Source organism: Daphnia pulicaria, chromosome 6 (assembly GCF_021234035.1).
Source record: "Daphnia pulicaria isolate SC F1-1A chromosome 6, SC_F0-13Bv2, whole genome shotgun sequence".
Classification (NCBI taxonomy): Eukaryota; Metazoa; Arthropoda; class Branchiopoda; order Diplostraca; family Daphniidae; genus Daphnia; species Daphnia pulicaria.
In genome coordinates this window covers 22,903,306-22,925,115 of record NC_060918.1, presented here as the reverse complement: position 1 = coordinate 22,925,115, position 21,810 = coordinate 22,903,306, and the positions used below count along the sequence as shown (strand labels likewise).

Genomic DNA, 21,810 nt, shown 5'->3' with positions numbered 1-21,810 from the left:
AGCCATTAGAAAACTTAATAGTGATCCAATTATAATTCCTCAATCAGTTCAAAGTGGTTGTATTATTTATACTTGATCATTATTGTTTAACGTTCAAGTTTATTCTTAGTTCTTACGACATTCGGACATACTTTCTCGTTTCTTGTATCGATTCAAACAAGAGCAAACAGATGAATGAACCGAATGAACCATGAAGACATGAATTTGCAATGTGGATTGCGGTCTTTGCGGATATGATTTTGTTTTTGTACTTGACTAGTTGATTAGTGAATTCCATAAAATTTAACAGTATAGTTCAAGGGATTCTTTTTCTGAATTGAACATACAATAGCAGATAAGAGTTTAAAAATTTTTTCGAGGTGGAAAATAGTGTGAACTGTGAAGAAGACGAAGTAAAAAAACAAAAATTCTGAAGAAGTGGGCGCCACACTGAAATTAAACAGTCTGACAACATTGTAGCGGACCGACAGCAACGTTTTGTTGCGTTCTGCTGTTAAAGCCGGAACAGAAAAACGCTATTTAATCACATTTTAGAAATAGAATCAGTTTTTAATTTTGAAGTGAGAATCTGACAATTTCATACATCAGAATAGAGTTTGATAGTCAGCATGCCACCTGCTGTGGAAACATTGCCAGTGTCTGGTGAAGTAAATGTGCCCGAGAACGCTTCTACCAAGCCTACTGTCGGCATCATTTACCCACCTCCTGAAGTCAGAAGTAAGTTTGTTGTCAACTTACAGAGTTCGTGAATAATTCATAACAATTTTCTTCTTAGATATTGTGGACAAGACAGCCAGCTTTGTAGCCAGAAATGGGTTGGAGTTTGAAGCACGGATTAGGAAAAATGAACAGAACAACCCAAAATTCAACTTTCTTAATACTGGAGATCCGTATCATGCATACTACCAATACAAAGTTAAGGATATCAGAGAAGGAAAGCTTGCAGAAGGTGCACCCGCAGCAGCTCCTGCAGCACCTGTCCCAGGCCCACCAGGAAAACCACCACCATCAGCCCCTACATCAGCACCAGCTTCGTTGGCACAGCAGCAGAAACAGCAAGAAATTTTGAAGCAATTCCAGCAAGAAGCCCCTGTAATCCCAAAAGAGCCACCTCCAGAGTTTGAATTCATTGTTGATCCTCCATCGATTTCAGCCATGGAATTGTGAGTTTTTTAAATAACTATTTAAATATTATGAAGCTAAAACTTAACAACACTTGTGTCTTATTTCAGAGACATTGTGAAACTCACTGCCCAATTTGTAGCTAGGAATGGTCGCCAGTTCCTCACAAGTCTGATGAATCGTGAGGCCAGAAATTATCAGTTTGACTTTCTGCGTCCTCAGCACTCGCTTTTTCAATATTTCACTCGTCTTCTAGAACAGTACACCAAAGTATTTTGATTGGTAGATTATTTTGTTTGAATGAAAGTCTAAATGATTTTGTTATTCTTTAGGTTCTTATCCCACCGAAAGACTTGATGACCCGTTTGAACGAGGGTTGCACCAATACTAGCGTTGTCTTACAAGAAGTCAAACGACGAGCCGACTGGCAACGTCATCAAGAGGCTCAGAAACGCCGAGAAGAAGAAGAAGCTGAGAGGGAACGCGTGTCATATGCACAAATTGATTGGCACGACTTTGTAGTCGTCGAATCAGTGGACTATCAACCATTCGAAATTGGTAATTTCCCTCCTCCCACAACCCCAGAGGAGGTCGGAGCTCGTATTCTTCTCCAAGAGCGCTACGAAGAAGGACAAGATGTTGAGATGCAGCTGGAGAGTGAAGAGGAAGACGACGATGAAGAAGACGATTCAGACACGGAACAAACAAAGCCACCTCCACCACCAGGCGCACCGCCGTCTCAAACCATCAAGGGAGATGGACTACAGCCTCCCCCAGTGGCTCCTTCTGCCGAAAACGTCATCGTGCGTAAAGACTACAATCCCAAGGCTGTGGCAAAACCACAAGCCCGGCCGCCTGCTCCAGACGAGTACCTCATCTCACCCATTACTGGAGAGCGAATTCCGGCTAGCCAAGTGGCTGAGCACATGCGTATCGGTTTGCTGGATCCGCGTTGGTTGGAGCAACGCGATCGACAAATGCAAGAAAAGATGACTCAAGAGTCTGTGTACGCGCCCGGATCAGCCATCGAAAACAGCTTGCGAGCATTGGCTGAACGCCGTACAGATATTTTCGGTGTCGGTGACGAAGAGACAGCCATCGGTAAAAAGATTGGTGAAGAAGAGCGTCGCAAAGACGAGACCAAATGGGAAGGACAACAACCGCCTGCACCGCCACCATCAGGTGGAGAGGGAGGATCAACGTTCCAACCCCGACCTGGTCCGCCTGCTGGCCTGGTTACCATACAAGAGCAGATTGCGCAGATCCACAAGAACAAGGCGCTCATGACTGGCATGAGCGAGGAAGAAGATGGGCTAGGATCTAATGGCGTTGTAGCAGCAGCGCCACCTAAACCTCCACAACAATTAATGAGCATTCCACCAAGACCACCGGTCATGATGTCTGCTCCGCAGCCGCCACCCATGATGATGATGTCCATCCCTCAGCCGCCAATGCCAATGCCCATGGTCCCCCAGAATTCTTTCATGACGCAGATGCCTCAGTCTATGGGCATGATGCAGCAGCAGGGTCAGGGTGGTCGAGATGTCATGGAGGAGGAGCCTCCTTCTAAACGACAGCGCAACGAGGATCAACTTATGCCTGAGGAAGCCTTTTTGGTCAGATATCCCGGTCTGCTCCACTTCCATATTGGTGCACCAGTTTACGCCGAAAAACCCGAGTGGAGATTGCAAGGCCAGCAGCTCAGCTTTTCCTTGTTGCCCACGGAACCAATCTCCGTTGTTAAGCAGAAGATTAGTGAAGCGACAGGAATGCCGCCGGCCAAGCAAAAGCTCTTTTGGGAGGGGCTCTACTTCAAGGACAATCATTCTCTGGCATTTTACAATGTTACCCCCGATGCTGTTGTCCAGCTTCAGGTGAAGGAACGAGGTGGTCGTAAGAAGTAAAAAAATTCTGGAAAATCCTAAACCATCAAAAAACCTCATTTACATCAGTACGGACCTTGGGGGATAATTACGTAATCGGAAAGAATTTTAGAACCATTTTGTCTCTCCCTCTGCTACACTGTCATCGATTCCTTCCTGGTCTCAGAAATGGAAATATATTCAACTTTTCTCATTTCTCCATTTATCGGTTGTCAGGTAAATCATTATTATTAGCACAAATTATCTCATCTCATTTGGACTTGGGACCAACTCAAAGGTGGCCCATTTCTACTTTTGATATAAAATCCTTCTACAGTTTATATTTTATATTTCAACGACGAGATAACAACGTCAACCGTTCAAGTTGACCATATTTCAATATTTTCTGTTTGTGGGCATCCGGGTGCCAGGCGTCCCAAGTCAACGAAAATATGAACAGATTGAGTAAACAGGTTAAATCACGAACTTTAATATCCACATTCAAAGTCTCAAACTCAAACTACTAGACTTCAAGGTGAACGACAGAATGTGTATGTCAAGCACGCGCAAAGACCAAACAGCCGTGAGGTTTTTCGGCCGAAACCGGTGCGAACTGGTTCTAAAATTTAATTTTCCGTCCAACGAACCGGTTCCATGGGAGAATCGACTGATTTTTTTAAATGAATGCGGGGCAATGAATTGATTAGCCGAATTGGAAGTGTATTACGTCGTATAACATGTCTCTCAAATTTAGTAGCGAGAGTTTGGGTGTGTGTGTTCAAGGTTTTCAATATGTTGATTGATACAAACAGGTAAAATTCGGCCAAGAAATATTCGAGTCAGATAATGTTATTAAACTCGATCAAAGCCAGATAGGATTTAATAATAAGACTAAGTATAGAGAACCCCGAACAAAAAGAAAAAGGGCGATGGAATGATGCTCTCAACAGCTTTGATGATTTGGTTGGTTAAATATTTAAATTTTAATAAGGATTGATTTCTAAATGTTATATATAAGTTCATGCTGATTGGGTGTGGTTGCTAAGGCGTGGTCGTCAACTTATTGCTACCCGTCATGTACTTCATAATTTCGGCTTTCAGCAATTCAAGCTCTTTAATTTGATTGCTCAAACGGCGACCTTCTTCCTCCAAAACATCGACTAGCTGCGCTTGGGTCTGCAACTTGTTGCGTCTATTCTGCCTCGACTTCCTTGACGCTTCGTTGTTCCTCACGCGACGTATGTCGCTGTTATTGCTCGCACGTTTGGTGTTGGTTCTAGCGCGGGAAATCGGCGTTGGGGGCAAGGAGCTCTCGGTGGCAGAATCGCTGCTGATGTCTTGAAGGACTAGCGGCAGATCGGAATAAACCAATGTCGGTTTGATGTCGACTGGTTCTGGTATCTGCGAAATTCAAGATGATTTAAAATAAATATTTGGCGGGTAAATAATCAATTGGTAAGAATTCCATACCTGTTTACGGATTTCTTCCTTCTCCAAAAGCATGTTAATAAGAACAGGAGTTGTTACAACTCCTTCTGAAGGGGTGGTGACGGGCTGCAGGATCGGCGGCAAATTTAGATGAAGGGACTCTCGCTTAACGTTTTCTTCCATTTGATAGTTAGAAATTGATGAGAAAGAGCACATTTCTTCGTAATTCATTTCGACATCCTCAGTCTTAATTTGAATTGGATGCTGAACTTCAACGAATTCAAAAGGTGGTGGAGTAGATGGTTCAACAGACATTTGAACGTCCGCATTCGAGTTTCGTCGTCTGTTTGTTTGAGAATGGTAGCTCCCGGCATCGCAAAGAACAGTGCCATAACTGCTGTCTTCTTCTTTTATCAGTTCCTCAATATTAAAAGGAACATTCTCCAGGTAATCAAACAGGTCTAATGGTAATTCAATCTGCTCATCAGGTTGATGAGGAAGAGCATTTGTAGGGCTTGCTTCTGCTGTGCCGCTGAATTTTAGTGTAGTATTTTGTGGTAGCATGTTGAGATGAATATTTTCCTGCAATTGGAATTCCTGATCAAAGGAATTGCAAACAGGGACTAAAATGAGAATAAAAAGAAATATTATGTAATCTGAAATCAAAAGTTTACAGAAATAATTAATTACTGCAGAGGGGTGTAGTAGGATCATCCATAACAAAGTTGTTGAATGAATTCATTATGTCCATATTGGTTTCCATATTTGAAGGTGATGCTAAGAAGCTCATCAGTGCTGGCGAGGCAGAACTTGGAGGCTTGGATATTTGGAGACATTCGAGTGGGTTCAAGTTCCATCTGGGATGACCTGCTGGTGATATGCATACTTTCGTTCTCTGAAATTTCAACATTCAACAGGTAAGAATAAGTTGAGAAACTCCTTCACAAAAAACTAACCTCGAGTGTGTTCCCTTTTTGAGAAATGATGGCAGAGGTTTGCTGACGCTGTGAGAGTGCAGCAGGCTCCGTGTCCTGTCACCATCCATATTCAAAGGAGAAAACAAATGTTAACAATTATGTCAAGTCACAACAATCCAGCCACCTGGCAGTGGCCTTTAAAAGCTCAAGAATGCACATAACCTGAAGCAACTGAAATTCAGAAATTTAGGTTAGTGAATTATGTAATATAAGACTTTACCTGTCTTTTGGGGAATCGGCGAAAAGTCAACCAGGAATCCAGTTATATTTCTTTTGAGATACTTTTTCACTGAGAAATAACCAAAAACTAGGAGCTGAGTCACCAGGGCGCAGACCAGTAGTTTGCGGGAAAAATCGGTTGATTGCGTCAGTCAAGACGCGCTGACTGTGTAGAGAGAGTTGGCTGCAGTGCACAATAGCTTCGAACGAAGATTCACGCGGGACTGAGCTCGAAGGGCGTGTTTGGGTTCTATTTAAGCTCTCGGATGACGATACATATTTTTTTTTACAAGTTTAGCTGCCGGCTATACAATCGTAGGCGGGACTGACCGGTTGCCAGTGCCTGGCAGTGGTTTCCTGGCAAATCGGCGAGTCCCTTTCTAAGGCATTTTGACGTTTTGCCGTTTTGGCACGCGGGTCACGATTCACGCGCTCTCTCTGGCGTCCAATGGAAACAAATCTTGGTCAAATGTTTGAAGAAAATCGGAGGCTCGAGACATGGTACACTGTAAACGCGATGAATTTTCGTGCGGCTACTCCTGTGGACTCTTCCCTGTGCAAAATGACCCGCGGGATTAAACTGCGCATGAGTTCTTATTTGATTCGTCCTAACCTCGAAGATTAGAGCGGAATGTTTTGGGAATTTTTTTTCCCCTTGGTGCACTCACAAGGTGTGGTAGGAATGCCAAATTGGATGTGCCGTGACAAAATCCGCTGACGGGCCGTGACTGGACGGTTTGAAGGGGGAAACAAATTTCGAATTAACAAATTTTCTAGAATGTTTTGGTGAAAAATTGAACGTTATTAGATGACCAGACGATATTTTGCATCCCGAAAATGCGAAAATTCGTTTTTTTCTCAATTTTTTCTATGTAGGTTATGGCTGCGCTGATCACGCGCTAGGAACGTGATCACGGTACAGTCTGTGCCGTCTCCAAGGTTCTGATGAGAGATAACGATGTCAAAAGTACACTACAATAAAAACATAATAACCGGTCCGATAGTCTTAATGACGTTAGCGGTTATCAATCCTCTGTGCGATATTTAGCCGTTGACTCATTTTTACAACTTTATCGTTCACATAAAGTTGATCTCACAATTTTCCCCCCTTCTGGCACCCTCGTGTGATGGACATAATCTTTAATTTCCGCTAGGAATTCAAATAGCGCTGCTGCCATACTTTTGAATGTTTCTCAACTTGCATACGCTCATCGGAATGGATCGCGGGGCTCAATTCGTGAAGGGGATTTTCGTTTACGATCGCCAAATCACCAGCAGAATACCGAATACGGTGGGCATTCCAAACAGTCTGCTCAAAAGTGATAGGGGAAAATACTACGAAGCAAAATTTCGACAGTCTAAGATTCGAGACGCTGTTGTTATAGGCGACTTTCTTTTTATTCTTTTTGCATTTTGGTTTTTTTCCCGGTGTCGAGACACAGTCCCGCCGATGTGTGGATATACGGTTGAATAACCGATCACGACACCTGGTGGCAGTGACCTAACCTTTTCTGAAAAATTTGTCACACCTTTTCTTTGTAATTATTTTTTTTTTAATTTAAAAAATATATTGAATGAGTTTAGAACGACGGAAAAGAAAGCCAACTATTTATTTTCTTCCATAGACGATCAATCAGAACCAAACCTTTTTTTTATTTCAACCAAACAACGAGGAAAAAAATACTTGAAACTCAGAAAAATAAGAAGTAAAAAACCTCGAGATTTCTTCTTTTTAAATGAATTAAATTACAATTTCTTGTACGACAATTTCTGGACATTTTTTTGTGTGGTGTGAATGTATGTGGGCGTATTGGGGGAGGATTTTGAAATTGTACATTTGGGGGATCAAGAGATTGCACGAGAAGAGAGAGAAAGAGACATGGCACATTTATGTACTGGGGTGATTTCATTAGTTTGCAACTTTTAATCATGTGCTGGACGCGATCCTTTTTCCCCCATTTGCCCACTCTCCATAATATTCCCACCAGCACAGTGGTGGGCGAGATTTATTTCTGGGCAGCCAGCGACGACATACTGTCCCGTCTTTCATTATTAAGTTATTAGACTAATTATTATTAATGAGTCGGAATTATTACTTCAAATGGGATGGAGAGAGGGGGGAGAGTGTCAACGCTCACGATGAGAACATTCTGAGAAAAATATAGAAGATTAATTAAGACTCACGGTCACAGATTATTTTAGCAGCCAGTCATTTCATCATTTGTGTCGGTGGATTTTTTAACACAACTCTCCCAGTAGTTTCAAACACATGGATTCGAGCCCACCTTCAAAAACGAACCGAATTATTTTAGTTACACAGACATCTTGGATGGGCATCGAAAAAAGCCTTTTTTCTTGGAGGATCGAGGTGGTGGCTGGGAGAAACTACACTGAAAAATTACATTTCAGACGACAATTAGGATAGTTATATATGTATACAGGTATATAGTAGTTAGTAATAGTTAGTTATTAAATAATGAGCGACATTCTATGATGTAATGAACGGATAAAGTTTCAGAGTCACGACGGATGTCATCCAAATTTTTAATTTTCTTTTCCTTTTTGTTTTTATCTTTTTTCTTCTTTAGGGATTTTCTCGTCCTTCCGGTTGGGAGGAATTTCAACAGCGAGGCGAATTCCGGCTGAGCCACTGTTCCAGTTGCCGGTCGTTTTTGCTCAAGAAATTGATGTTGGCCTGGATAAGTTCTAGGGACTGCATCAGCGAACGTTTACCACTTCCGACGTTGACATTGCGGAAAAATGTCTGCACGGATTTCAGATCTAGCGGGTCGTGAAAGTGCGAAACGGCCGCCACGATCAGCCGGCCTATCGTGAACGAGGCTCTACCGAATGTGACCTCGATCATGTTCCAGCGCGTCTGCAATTGACGCCAGACTAGCAGAGATCCGACCGGATTCCTAGCCACCGATTCCACCACCGTCCGGATGTCTTGAACGCGGATCGAGTTCCGTTCCATGGCAAAATCCAAATACCTGGCAAGTCAATTAAATCAAAATTTAAATTCAATCGCCAAAAAAAAAAGTTAAAATTTGTTTCATTGTTTACTGTTGCAGGATCCAGGGATCGTTGGAAGCTGCCAGGGCTCTCAAAAAGTTGAGCCGCTCATCCGGCACGGTCGTCTCCTTGTATCTCTGCCAGCAGTAGTCCCATTCGGTCCAGCCTCCGTATTTGATGCCGGTGGAGTAGACAATGTCACGAATGTCGGGCGGAAGTTGCATCTGGCCAGACATCCACTGGGTGAAGAGTCGACGGGCTTCATTGACGGCGCTGGACAGGCCAAAGTAGACGGCCGCTTCGAGTATTTCGCGCTGCAACAAGCTCTGAATGTGCGGCACTTTGGTCGTCCAGCCCATGATACTGTAGAGAGGCGTGACCAGGTGGCGCACGAAGCAGTGGAGAGAGCGGCGAGCCGTCCGGATGGACAGGACCGTGTCCAGTTTGCGGAGATGAGTCAAGGCCGTCGACCAGGGCAGATAATCGGTTTCATTGACCAGGTACTGGCTCAGCGTCAGCGGTACGGTGACGTTGAGCATGCCGGCCCAGGCCAGAGTGAAGGCGTCGTCAATCAACTGGGCGCGATCAGCCGGGCTGAAAGTCGTTGGCTGATTGGCCAGCACACGAATTAGTGCCTGCCAAATGGCCGGCTCGTAATTGACACGGTAATAGCCGCTAGCGTTCACGTTGGCTTTGATCCACGAAACGTTCATGGGTATCTCAAAGTTAACTGCAATCAAATCAATTGGAATAATTCATTTCTTTTTATCAAATTTCAATTTATAGCTAAGCAGGTGTGTGTGTGTGTCATACTGTCTGATGCCCTGAGCGATAGCGGGTCCCTCATCCAGATTTGCGTTTCGATGTTGGGAGCTGCGCTGGTGGTGAAACTGAGTGGCACGTGCCACTTGTGCGAGGAGTTGGCGCCGTGGGCCGACGAGTTCACCAGCAGGAAATGCTTTTGCGAGGCGTGAATCATGTTGCCATGGCGACGGAGCGTCACCAAGGGGTAACCCAATTGATGTGTCCAAGTATCCATCATATCCTGCGAATATAATTCCCATCAATTCATCGATCCATTTTCCAGAAATGCGCAGCGCCGCCGCCGCAGGTGCTCCATGTAAACTTTTCACCCCGGCCAAAGAAGAATGAAGAAGATCAATAGAAAATATACTACCTTGACGGGGACAGGATGCGAAGAGTTAAGCGTTCCCAGACTGAGTGCGTGCCATAGATCGTCCATATTGGCGTTGCCGTACTGATGACGTTCCAGATAGAGCATCAGCCCACGCCGCATTATCTCTTCTCCCAGCACACGCTGCAGCATGTACAAGATGGACGCTCCCTTTTCAAAGGCAATAAAAAAAAGTCACACAAATTGAATCGGACAATGTTTCACATTGATTAGATTATAACGTTTATATTAAATACAGGAGCTGGGAGGCCCTTTCAACTCCTGACTGGGGTGGGGGGGCCTTTGTGACGTTATACCTTGTTGTAGGAGATTGTGTCAAAAATGGCTTCAATCTCGATGGGATCGGCCACGGTCACCGACACTGGATGGGAAGTCGATAGGGCGTCCGTTCTCAAGGCCGGCATCGTTTTGGAGTGGATAAATTGATCCATCATGGCCCATTCCGGGAAGATGTGATGGACGCCAATGTACTCGGCGAAGCTGGCGAATCCCTCCGACAACCAGAGATCATCCCACCTTTTTTTCCCAATTAAAAAAGTAAGGCCATTGATTTAAGGAGCTATTGCAGTCAGATCGAATGCAAGGTTACCACTTCATCGTGACGAGGTTGCCGAACCATTGGTGAGCTAATTCGTGGGCGATGATCAGGACCACCCGCTGTTTGGCAGATGACGATGTTGTGTTGTTGTCCATCAGGAGCGCGCTCTCACGGAACACGGCCAATCCCCAATTCTCCATGGCGCCTATTTCAAATTAATTTTTAGAAATTGACATTATGTAGATTTTCGGGGGGAAGGGTATCGTACCAGCTGCAAAGTCGGGCATCGAGATGAGATCCAACTTGGGCAAAGGATAGCTGAAGCCGAAAAATGACTGGAAATAGTCGAAGAGCTTGACGGCCGCTTTGAGAGCGAATTCGGCCTGGTTGGTCATGTGAGGTGGGGCGTAAATGGATAGGGTGACACCCGTCTTGGTCACCTCCTGAATTCGGCCGTAGTCGCTGACCACCAGCGCCACTAGGTAAGTGCTCATGGCTACCGATTCGTGAAAATTGTCCTGAACCTGCAAGAAACACAAACAAACATTGCGTGTTTTCATTTCATTTTAGATTGACCGCTAGATGGCACTGTCGATTGTTTTCCTATTTTCTTTCGATTTGACGTGAGAGGTGGTACAAACAAATTATTACCAATCCACTGCCCCAGAAGATGGAAACATCCTCCGTGTTATCCAACGGCATATTGGAGAGGGCCACGTAATTGCGTTGGCGAACGGCACCGATCTTGAAACGAGCTTTAAAGTTGGGTTCGTCCCAGCATGGGAAAGCTGAACGAGCTGACGTCGGTTGGAAATGAGTCGTCACCAAGTACCTGTCGGTGACACAACAATGAGAAATGAATATCAGGTGTTTCTCTATAAATCATGATTTCTCCTTTTTAAATGACTCCTGATCAAACCCATTTATGCAGGGTATAGTGCACGCAAAGTGAAAATGAGCTCTCTCCTTTATTTCAGACCCAACAGCATCAGCTGGTCGTATAGTGAACCTTTCAGAGTGAAAGGTCTCGCTCAATTCAATAAGGAGCCACTCTGTCAGTCCCTTACTGGCAATCACCTAGTGAAAAAGAGTGATTGCTGTTTTGGGGGGGGGGGGGGGGGGCTGAACCCAATCATGGATTCCTATTCTTGGGAACGCACTCCCCTGAAGGTCTTTTGTGCAAGATTGACAGCACCAGCCAAAAACCTCCTTCTCTCAGCAGCTTCCCTTTTTTCTTTATTTTGTTTAAAAACCATCATGTGGGATAAAGGTTCCCTTATCGCAGATCTCCATTTATATCCTGCAGCCTATTAAGGTCTAGACAGCCTGCCCATAAATCTCGAGTATACATATCCATTTAACCAAGAATAACTAGTAGTATATGGCATGTCTTTATGGCCGGCTTGAAATTGAACGTATTTCATCTTCACGACCTTTCACGCCGTTTCTCCCCATTATAAATGTCTGACTTATTTTTCTTTTGACATTTCCCCTATAATATAGGGAAAAAAAACCCGGAAGCAGTCGAGACTTACCGTTTCATTCCGCTGGGCGCTTTGTAGCTGGAGAGGTAAAGGCCTTCGAGATCGGTGCGGACCATTCCCTCGTATCGGAGTGCCAGCGAGTAATTGTTGCCCGGCAGGAGATAATTCTTGAGCTCGATGTAGATCTGCTGATGGTAAGGGTAGTAGAGGGTCCTGGTGGTGAGTATTTCCCTCATGTTCTTATCCTTGACCATGACGACGGTGAGAGTGACGTCCTTGCCGTGAAAGACGATGAAATTGGTCTCCTTCTGGACGGCGAAAACGACTTCCATCTGGCCGCGTAGGAAGAGCGTCGTCAGGTTGGGGTGGAGGACGACGCTGTAGCGGAGCGGGACGATCGAGTCGGGCAGTCGGACGTCATTCCACGGGAACGGCTCGCCGTTGGTGGCGATGGCCTCCGGTGGCGCAGTGACGGCGACTTCCTCGTGAAAATCCAGTCCGCCTTCGTCGACGTGCCCGCAATGGCTCGGCCTGACGAAGGCAATGATGAGCGAACAGGTCAACAGCGTCACCAGGATGAGCCCAATAATGACGACGGCCTGCCTCCTGGAACACGTCGCCACCGGTGGGTTCGTATAGAATTCGCCCTTCTCGTAATTGATCTTGCCATCCTCTGCATTAAAGATAAAACAATTCATTAGTCCCCCACCTGGAAATTTAATTTAAAAATAGAAAAAAGTGTGGAGGAGGAGGAAAGTCGAACCTATTCCAGCACTTTTACTGGGCCCAGTCAAGACAGTCACTTCGTCTTCGTGATAGGCATTAGGCCCGGCATTGCGGTCCGGCCTCCTTCTAGCGCTATTATCCATCTTTTGATTTGATTCCCTTCAAAAGTTTCTGATAGACCTTGATGCCAACCCTCCCAACACAGACCGACGCACAAACTTTTCCTCTCTCTTATCGTTCAATATATACTCCCGCACACACTCTGAAGAGTAAACACTTTTGGCTGCTGCTGCTGAACTCTCCTTCTTTCGAGAAACACAAGAGTTGAAAGAATTTCAGCAAAGAGGATTTTCACGTCACGTCATGATGTTTGTTTTTTTCGAGCGCACTCGAACCGATTTTTTTAAAAAAAAGGAGGGAAAAAGTGTCGGGACACTCACGTCCAGGGGTCGATGGTCCCCCCACACCGGAAGGTTAAAAAAAAAATGTAAAAAAAAAAAATTTCGTAAAATGTTTGTCGGAGGACGTTGCGAATCCTGCGAGTAGCGTCGGAGGACGCGTCGGTAACACTGACACACTCACGCACTCACAAAAAAAGAAATAGAGAGACGAGACGAGAGTCTTGTTTGGACTGCAGCTTCTTCTTGGCCTTTTCCGAGTGCCAAATCACGGCGCACAAGAGTTGGCGCATCATCCCCCCCCTTCTACCGAATTTGTTTTGCTAGGAGCAGCAGCACACAATGGTTGATCTCCCCCCCCCCCCCCCCGCTCCCCGACGTACCTCGGCGTCTGGGACGCCGTGGCGTTGCGCCTGCGCTGATCGATGACGCCATCATCTACTGCTACTACCTACTACTACCCCCGCGCTTCTCTATTTCCAGTCGATCTATGTGCCGACTCGCTCTGTTTCATTAGCTATTCATTGATTCGATCGATTCCAATGTTGAACTGCTCTGTGCCCCTGCATCCCAGCTCCTATTTTAGATTCGATTTCTCAGACGAAATGAATTCGCAGAGGGGACTTTTTAAAGAACAAATGATGAATTCTTCTTTGAGAAAAAAGTGGGCGGGTCTCTGGTTGGGGGGTTGTTTAATCAATCAAATGCGGAAAAGTCCATAAACATAACGTGAGCCATTTTTTCTCGTCTTTTTTGTACGAGTAGGAGCCCCCAACACACGAGAGCTTGGCTTCTTTTGTGCTCTCTCGGAATAATATCGTGTTGTTATGTGTGCAGACTGGCCAACGTGGTCGGATAAAGGCAGAAAAGTCGATTCCCCCCTCTACTCGCAGTCCCTAGCTGCACATACAAAGTCAAAGTCTCTATCTCTCTCTCTCTTTGCCTGGCCTTTGTTGTTGTTGTTGTTGCTACTGAAATGTCTAAACTCGGTTGACTCACGCACCCCGTCATTCAGGGCCCAGGAGCGTTCGAGACTACACAAAAGAATAAGATGCCACCGATAGATATGTGGGGGGCGAAAATGGGTGTCTGCTCTGTCCATTCTGACGTTGTCGGGAAATAATTCTAAATGCCAGATCCTTTTTAGATTCACGCACGTCATTTGAACGAAACACTAGCGCCCTCGGGTGGCGGCCGAAAGCTCAACACGAAGCGTTGGTCATTTGTTTCAAGATAAAAAGAGGAAAGAAGTAGAAGAAAAAGAAACCTGGTGCTGATGTTGCCGTGCTCAAATCCAATGATCCCGCCGATCGGTTCATCGTGTTGTATTCGGGAAAAGATCGGACCGTCTGCAGTCGAATGGTCCTATCTGGTGCCATATATACCTCGAAAATTACAATTTCGCCCAAAGATTTCAATTAAGTTTCTGAATATAAGGAATAAGGATTGACTTGTGATAAAAGGAATCCTTACGAGAAATTCTAATAAATTTCTTCTTCTTTGATTGGCTCCAGGGAACTGAAAGTCTGAGACGAGTAGCCCCGAGGGAGGGATTTATCCAAATGATATTGCACACAGCCGGAGACGGGAAATAAGTTTGCCACACACACACATACACACTGGGCAGACATCTGGCAATCCAGAATTTTTCCAGTTTTATTTTCTAAACTATCTAAGCTCCATAAAAAGGTAACCCGAAAAAATTGTATGTGCGCCTGGCTTTATTAATCCACCTCACTCCCCCCCTCAACATTTTTAGATGTGTGTGCCGGAACATCACCCGGCCACGTCACAATGTGTTGCGTGAATCAGCTTCAGTGTTTTTGTCGTCGAACCAACTGTTTCTTTGTGTCTGTTTTCTATGTGTCGGTTATAGGGAGGAGTGGGGGGGGGGGGGGAGGACTGTGTGGTTAAAAGAGTCGAGGATGAAGCGGGATCCGGGAACTTTCATTCAACCGCCCGTGAATTTTCCAAGAGCTGAACGTCATATTTTATGCACACAATCTGACTCGTGAAGTCGTGATGTATACATTTGGATGTTGTTCTTTATCTTGTGGAGTGGGGTGCGCAGGGGGGGGGGGGAGGGAAAAGACGGGCCCCCGCTCCTGATCTGTTCATATTTTCTCCTTTTTCCTTTTTTTCCCCATCCAGTCGAAACGAGGAATCAAATGTGTCGCTCCTTGTGTTTGTTATTCGCTCCTGTTTCTCTCTCCGACTCCCCTGGGCGTCGTTGATGATGCCAACCTCTCTTTTCTTTTTTCCAGGATTTTTCACTGGAAGGATTTTTCAAGAGCTCCCAAGTCAATGTTGACCCATTTGCCAACCCTGTCCGGAATTCATCAGGAAGAAAGAAACAGGAGGGGGAACGCAAACGGAAGCCGGATGTCATTTTCATTCCCTTTTTTGACAGGTTTGTCCATGAGTTTTGTTCCCCCCTTTTAGTTTTAAGGCCATCGATTTACTTTTATTTGCCTTTTTTCGTTAGGAGTGAGGGGAAAAGGTGGCGGTTCGTGTACACACACTACACGTGTCAACATCGTTTTAGAGCTATTTTACTCGCGCCGTTAACTTGTTCCGTGACGACCGATATTCTTTTCCCAGCAGCTCCTGGAATGACGGGTAAAATGTCTCCTCATCATTGTTACCTGTCACGCGGGATCATTAATCCATTTCCAACCCCCAAACGACTTGATTATTTATTCCGCGCAATTTTTTCTCTAGCTCCTTCTCTACGGTGGGGTTTCATCTTTTTTCGAGATCCTTGTGTCTGCAAATGTTATTTTGATATTACGGCGTCGGGTGGGGGGAGATCTTTTTCGAGTATTATAGAGTGCCGCGTTGATGGGTGTTAAACCTCCCCCCTCCATTCTTCTTTCTCTCCCCCCTCTGGAAAAAAAGTTTTTTTTTCGGGGTCCTTTATGTAATACTGGCCCGTCTTGCAACTCTTGGTAGACGCCCGTCGACGCCGCACCACGACCGAGGGGGGGGGGGGGAAGCGATCGATACCTTGTTAACAAATACGACAGACGCGACGCTGTGCGATGGGGGGGGGGAGAGACTCTCTTTCCCCCCTCTCTCTCTCTTTGCCATGTCAGAAAATTCATAACGAACACGAAAATCTAAAAATAAGAAAAAGGAGAAGGGCAGCAGCAGCAGCAGCATTGCGCCGAGTACTGCACTTTTCCCTCCTCTACTTGACGTAGCATTCGCCGTTTCTCCTCCTCCTCTCAGACTGGGAGCAATGAAGACGAGAGAGAGATGGAACCAATCGATAAGTTGTGTGATGCGCCTCCTCTGCCGCCAGAGCTTGATTCAATACTACTAGCAGAACCCAGACGGATGGACCGAAAGTCCTCCTCCTCCCCTTTTTTCCGCTCCTAGAAAAATATAGCGACTAGTAGTATCTCTTTTGGCCGGATGCAGTTGCTCTCTCTCTCTCTCTCATTTTCCAATCGATCTTGGGGGGGTGGTGGCTGCTGTTGTTGTTGTTGTTGTTGGGAATATGACCTCGCCAGATTATTATGTCGATGCAATAAGAGAGAACGGAGCAAAGTTGGGAGGCTCCTGCATATTTGTTTGCTATTGCTGGGCGGATGCGAGAGCCCTCTAAAGAAAAGAAAAGAAAAGAAGAAAAGTTGTTGTCTTATTGTTATGCCGAGAAAAAGAGAAGATAACGACTTTTGCTTCTTTGTCGCCCTAAAAACATGTTAGCTCCTTTTTCCCCCCGCGCTGCCTTTTATTGTTTTCCTTCTCTTTCATATCCTCTTTTTCGAGACTTGTCAAAAAAGGAAACTGAGAAAGAAGAAGGGAAAAACATTTCATTTCTTATGTATACGGATGATCTTGCCTCCGCCCACCCCCTTCTAGCTAGGCACTTCCTGCACCCCCCGCCGGATCGATTTCTTTATATTCTGCCACCACCGCCAAAACAATTCCGATATGTACACTTCCCTCCCTCTTCTTCTTCTTCTTCTTCTTCTTTCGGGTGTAAAAGATTGTGAATCTATAAATCAACAAGACTAAAAAAAAATACTGACTAGCCGAGCCAATCTTCTTTTTTTATTTTTTGTACTAGAGAAATATTATGATGCAAGTCATTGCTTCCAACGGTGACAGTTATAGGATCCTACCCGGCCGAAAGAGAGAGAGAGAGAGAGAGAGAAAAAAGGAACTTATTTTCTTCCTCTGTTGGGGGTATCTCATCCGCCATCCCTAGCCCATTTATTACGCCAGATACGATCCGTTTGACTTTTTATTTTCATCTCGGGATATTCTAGATGTAGAAACAGTAGTAGTAGATATTCGTCCTCCCTACCACGGTGTACATGAACGGCGCCATCTGCGTCGTCTCGACGCCACCGAGATTACATCCCCTTTTCCCCCCCTTTTCCCTTCTTTTCCTGGACTCTTATAAGTAGTAAAGAGTAGTAATTGAACTAATCAAGTCCCGCTGCTATACTGGAACAAGCCTCTTCTTTTTCTTTTTCTTCTTCTATTAAAAATAAAAATCCAATCCCCGTGAGCTGCTCCGCTCCCACTACTTTTACATGTGGGGTGCACACGTCCCTAATGACTCCTCATCCCCCCCTCATGTCGATTGATTCTCCAACTAAAAATATATTATAGGAAAAAGAATAAAAGAGATTTTCATTTTCTTTGTGAAAAAATCCCCCCTCGTTCAGATGATAGACAGTGCGCTAGGTAGGAGCTGTGAATATTAGTCCATAATGACGTAATCGGGAAAAAATGTGTGTGTTCTATCCAGCGTGATAAGGAGATTTCATAAATGTCAAGCAGTAGATAAACTTGTCGTTTTGATAAGAGGCGAAATTTGTTCGAGACGTCGGGCGACGTCAGTTCATAACGACATGGCGTTTTGGAAAGAGTGGAAGGAAGTCATCTGGTTCGGTCCAAAAGACGAAGAGGATGCATCTGCCCAGCAGCCAAAGAACAAGAAGAAGAAGAAGAAGAAGAAGGCCAGGAATGCCGATCGGGAAGAAGATGATGAAACAATGGACGACAATTCTACTCAAATAAGTAAAAAAATTCAAATTTTTTATTCCTAATCACAAATTAGAAAATGTAAAATTTTAATTTCTTCCCCAAAAATGTGCAGACATGACGTGGAAGGATTTTCTGCTGCTGGATAATCGGATGCGCATAGTCTACGTCGTCCTTCTCTGCCTCCTGCTGGGCCTTATCTTGCCCATCATCATCAGTTACTACCTGGGCGAGTACCAAGCCGATTTGGGTAATTGCAACACCCCGACGCTAAACAGGTGAAAACAAAACGCCCAGTTTAGATAATAAAGAAACAAACAAAATGTCTTCCATTATCTGAGCGTAAGGACTTGTTATATCAAATATTTCCTTGGCCCTTGAAAAATCCTGAATGGGATTGAACGTTATGAGTTTCTTTGATCCCACCCTTGTCTCCTCGATCCCCCTCCAACAATCAAAATAATATCAGGATCGATCGATGAGGTTATTATCCATTAGACGTCGAAGGAGTCGTCCCCCTTTAAGATCCCTTTTTTACGGATGAGTGGCCCCTTTGAAACGACCCATACACGTCAGGCGATTATAGAAGCTGAACTGGATAACTGCCGTGTGTGTGTGTGTGTCATCCGCCCTTTTTCTTTTAGGAATCGATTGCCAACCATTTTTGTTTGAACGTCTCAATCATTTCCAAATTGGATGATTTTTCTATTATTTTTGGCAGGTTCGAGTGCATGTCGGGATCGAATGTGCAGCTGAGCAAATCGGCCTGCGAATCGGCCGGATGCTGCTGGAATTCCGGAACCGGGGCGCCGAAATGTTACCACAGTAATCCGACGAGGTACACGTACAAGGTGGACAAGGTTGTGGAAGCGCTGAATTACAAGATGGTGGTGGATGTGAGGCCGGAGCGTCGATCCTCCGACATGTTCGGCAACGTCATGCCGACGGCCAGAATTGTCGTCAGAGCCGTCAACCGCGATCATCTCATCGTCCAGATGATCGCACCCGGCCAATTTGAAGACGATTCCTTCCGGCTGGTGACGAAAGACGAGCGGACGCCATTCAGCCAAACGGATTTCCAAGTCAGCGTCACCACCGAGAAGAAAACTTCTTTCGCCATCGTCGTCAAGCGGGCCAGCACGGGCGAGGTGCTCCTCGATACGTCATACGGTCCGCTGGCCATCACCGACGAGTACGTGGAAATGTCGACGACCGTGCCCAGCGAATTCATTTACGGGCTGGGTCAGGGAGAGCGGCGCCAGTCGTTCAAGCGGAATTTCGCCAATTACGGGAAAACGGCCCTGTACAATCGACAGAAAGCCGATAGCTACCACCCACTTTTCATGTCCGTCTCTCCTACCAGCGGACTCTTTCACGGCGTCTTTTGGGACAATCCTTTTCCTGTTGAAATCCAGTTCTCGCCCGTTCCAGCCGTTTCCTTCCGCTCCATGGGCGGCAGCGGAGTGCTTCACATTCTTGCCGGACCCACTCCGGCCGCTGTTTCCCTACAGTACAGGCGTGACATTATCGGCTTGCCCAGTCCCATGCCGCCGTTCTGGTCATTGGGATTCCACCTCTGTCGGGAGAACAACGATCCCGAGGCCAGTCAGAAAACCATCAGGGAAATGGTCAACTCCGGAATCGGGTTCGATTCCGATTGCATCGATTTGCGGCTGTCCGGGCCCGGAATGGGCTCCGCCGACCTCGGACGATTCCCGTTGGCAGCGGAACACCGTGAGCGGCTCCGTGATCAGGGCAAAAAGTTCGTCCTGTCGCAACCGCCCCACGTCCAGGACGTCGTGCAGTTCCCAGGCGCTTCGTGGATCCTCCACAATCGGACGGTCAACAGTTCAACGATCGACGACTACGAGACGGGCGTCCGTTTGGATTCGACCGTCTACTATCCGAGTTATCCTTTCACCGGTCAACTGACGGACAGATGGGACACCATGCTCCAGCCGGAAGGCTTCAATTTTCTGGACAATTGGCCGTCAAACGACGCCAAAACGGCATGCGCCTCCACCGATCGTCCGAGATCTTTCATTCCCGAAGCTCTTCGTTCCGGCATCACCAACAACTCGATTTGCCTGGATGCTTTCCACCCGACCCAGGAGCTGGAACACTTGGCAGTTCACAATCATTACGGCATCCAGCACCTACAGTCCTTCGTGGATCAAGCCTACAGTTACCGGTTCTTGTACTTGAATCGAGCGGCCGCTTTAGGCAATTTGGGACACGCAGGATCCCCCGGTGACGACTTAACCGCCAATTGGGCATCCATGAAAATGGCTCTCGTCCAGGTATTTTTTTCTTTTTCTTTTTTCGCCTTCCGGTTTGACTGGGTTCCCATTTGGAGCTGATCCAGCAAGTAACGATCCTGTTTTTCTTCCTGTTTTTCTCCCTGTTCATTTTTTTGTTGGAGATAAAAATTTAACGTTTATTTATTACATTATTTTTCCCAGGTTATGGAAATGGGACTGTTTGGAGTACCGTTGTCCGGCTCTCCCATTTGCGGCACATACAACAGCAGTCTGCTCACCGACAATTTGTCGGAAGTGAAGGAGGAACAGCTGTGCATCCGGTGGTATCAAATGGGAATGATGTTACCGTTTGCCCATTCAATGACCAAGTTAAATCAACGGGCTCGTTCCCCTGTCGACTGGTCCCTAAACACCCGCAGGCTCGTGGCCGGATACATCCAGCAGCGCTACAGATTGTTGCCCTATTTCTACTCTCTTTTCTACCAGGTAAAATACAAATCACACAGTCACGTTGGAATTATTTGTCTGATTTTGTTGTTTTTCCTTTTCTACAGGCCAACACCCAAGGAACACCAGTTGTGCGGCCGATGTGGTACCAATTCCCAAAGGACAATGAAACGTACACGCTGAACGAACAGTTTATGATCGGCGAGAGTCTTATGGTCTGCCCGGTCATGGTCCAAGACGATACAGAGACCAACACCGCCATCACCGTTTACTTCCCATCCGGAACTTGGTTCGTATATCAACTGCCAGTGTGGGGTGGGATTTTTTCCCCCCATCATCGTGCATTATAATAAATTTGATGTACACACACCGGTTTTTTATAGGTACGATTATTACAATGGAGACTGCGTTCATTCCGGTGAAGGAGATAGTGCCGTCGTCACGACCGGACTCAATCATCTCAACATGTTTGTCGTCAACAGTTCCGTTTTCGTTACTCAGGTATAGTAGTAGTAGTACATATCCTGCCTTTGTCGTCTTTTGATCTGCGCAATTTCTTTGTACTGTGACGTCGATATAACCCAATAACGCCGGGCTTTTTATTGACCATGAAACGTATTATATTATATATATAATAAAAGGAACCGGGAGCCTCTGCAGAGAAAACGCGTAGGAATCCCTACACGGTCACGACCGCCTTTCCAATCTCCTCCACCGCTTCCGGATGGCTCTACGTCGACGATGGAATGACGGCCGACCAATCTGCTCACGATTTGATTCAATTCAATTTTACCAGCGACGGAACTTTTACGATGGAGCGAGTTCATTTCGGATTCCAGGGATCGGAGGAAATTTCAACGACCGTCAATACCCTTCGCATATTTGGGTTGGAATTAAAAAGTGAACAAATCCCTGCCGAAGCCACTTACAATCCTTACACCAAAGTCCTCGAATTCAACCAGCTCAACTACGACTGGCATCAAAGAGATGTTTACAGTTTGAATTTCATTATCAATTCGTAATTCGTATTAAATAATATTATTTTCTTTATTTCTTCTTTAAATAATCCTTTTTATCTTATGATTATTATTCCTGTAAAATTACCGAAATTACAATGAACAAAATTCACCTATTTTC

At 45.6% G+C, this 21,810-nt stretch overlaps 4 protein-coding genes and 2 long non-coding RNA genes across 8 annotated transcripts; 4 read left to right on the top strand and 2 right to left on the bottom strand.

Moving 5' to 3' along the window:
- Positions 1 to 438: 438 nt before the first annotated feature.
- On the top strand, positions 439 to 3,210 carry LOC124342616 (splicing factor 3A subunit 1-like). The gene is made up of 4 exons (XM_046795660.1): positions 439 to 717; positions 776 to 1,163; positions 1,233 to 1,392; positions 1,455 to 3,210. The coding sequence occupies exons 1-4, from the start codon at positions 609 to 611 to the stop codon at positions 3,024 to 3,026; spliced, it is 2,229 nt and encodes a 742-aa protein (XP_046651616.1). The 5' UTR covers positions 439 to 608; the 3' UTR covers positions 3,027 to 3,210.
- Positions 3,211 to 3,683: 473 nt separating this feature from the next.
- On the bottom strand, positions 3,684 to 5,846 carry LOC124342763. The gene is made up of 5 exons (XM_046795906.1): positions 5,610 to 5,846; positions 5,369 to 5,443; positions 5,103 to 5,307; positions 4,455 to 5,035; positions 3,684 to 4,385 (listed from the first exon to the last, which is right to left on the bottom strand). The coding sequence occupies exons 3-5, from the start codon at positions 5,200 to 5,202 to the stop codon at positions 4,026 to 4,028; spliced, it is 1,041 nt and encodes a 346-aa protein (XP_046651862.1). The 5' UTR covers positions 5,203 to 5,307; positions 5,369 to 5,443; positions 5,610 to 5,846; the 3' UTR covers positions 3,684 to 4,025.
- LOC124343023 lies at positions 5,450 to 8,354 on the top strand. The gene is made up of 2 exons (XR_006919107.1): positions 5,450 to 5,579; positions 8,197 to 8,354. It is a non-coding gene; the product is annotated as an uncharacterized LOC124343023 (long non-coding RNA).
- LOC124342580 (endoplasmic reticulum aminopeptidase 1-like) lies at positions 8,162 to 14,513 on the bottom strand. 3 transcript variants are annotated; one of them, XM_046795586.1, is made up of 11 exons: positions 14,438 to 14,513; positions 14,232 to 14,349; positions 11,892 to 12,513; positions 11,008 to 11,188; positions 10,625 to 10,880; positions 10,408 to 10,561; positions 10,115 to 10,334; positions 9,801 to 9,968; positions 9,437 to 9,668; positions 8,675 to 9,353; positions 8,162 to 8,601 (listed from the first exon to the last, which is right to left on the bottom strand). In XM_046795586.1, the coding sequence occupies exons 2-11, from the start codon at positions 14,341 to 14,343 to the stop codon at positions 8,229 to 8,231; spliced, it is 2,997 nt and encodes a 998-aa protein (XP_046651542.1). In that variant the 5' UTR covers positions 14,344 to 14,349; positions 14,438 to 14,513; the 3' UTR covers positions 8,162 to 8,228. The 3 variants fall into 3 exon arrangements, with proteins under 3 accessions (XP_046651542.1, XP_046651543.1, XP_046651544.1); XM_046795587.1 differs by lacking the exon at positions 14,438 to 14,513 and having other exon boundaries at positions 14,232 to 14,422; XM_046795588.1 differs by lacking the exons at positions 14,232 to 14,349; positions 14,438 to 14,513 and adding an exon at positions 12,604 to 13,345.
- On the top strand, positions 12,353 to 15,209 carry LOC124342996. Its single transcript, XR_006919075.1, has 3 exons — positions 12,353 to 12,465; positions 14,479 to 14,653; positions 14,724 to 15,209. It is a non-coding gene; the product is annotated as an uncharacterized LOC124342996 (long non-coding RNA).
- A 19-nt stretch (positions 15,210 to 15,228) lies between these two features.
- Positions 15,229 to 21,801, top strand: LOC124342582 (maltase-glucoamylase, intestinal-like). Its single transcript, XM_046795592.1, has 9 exons — positions 15,229 to 15,374; positions 15,450 to 15,583; positions 17,789 to 18,001; positions 18,081 to 18,243; positions 18,687 to 20,265; positions 20,428 to 20,712; positions 20,781 to 20,962; positions 21,057 to 21,174; positions 21,315 to 21,801. The coding sequence occupies exons 2-9, from the start codon at positions 15,577 to 15,579 to the stop codon at positions 21,693 to 21,695; spliced, it is 2,928 nt and encodes a 975-aa protein (XP_046651548.1). The 5' UTR covers positions 15,229 to 15,374; positions 15,450 to 15,576; the 3' UTR covers positions 21,696 to 21,801.
- The last annotated feature ends 9 nt before the right edge of the window (positions 21,802 to 21,810 follow it).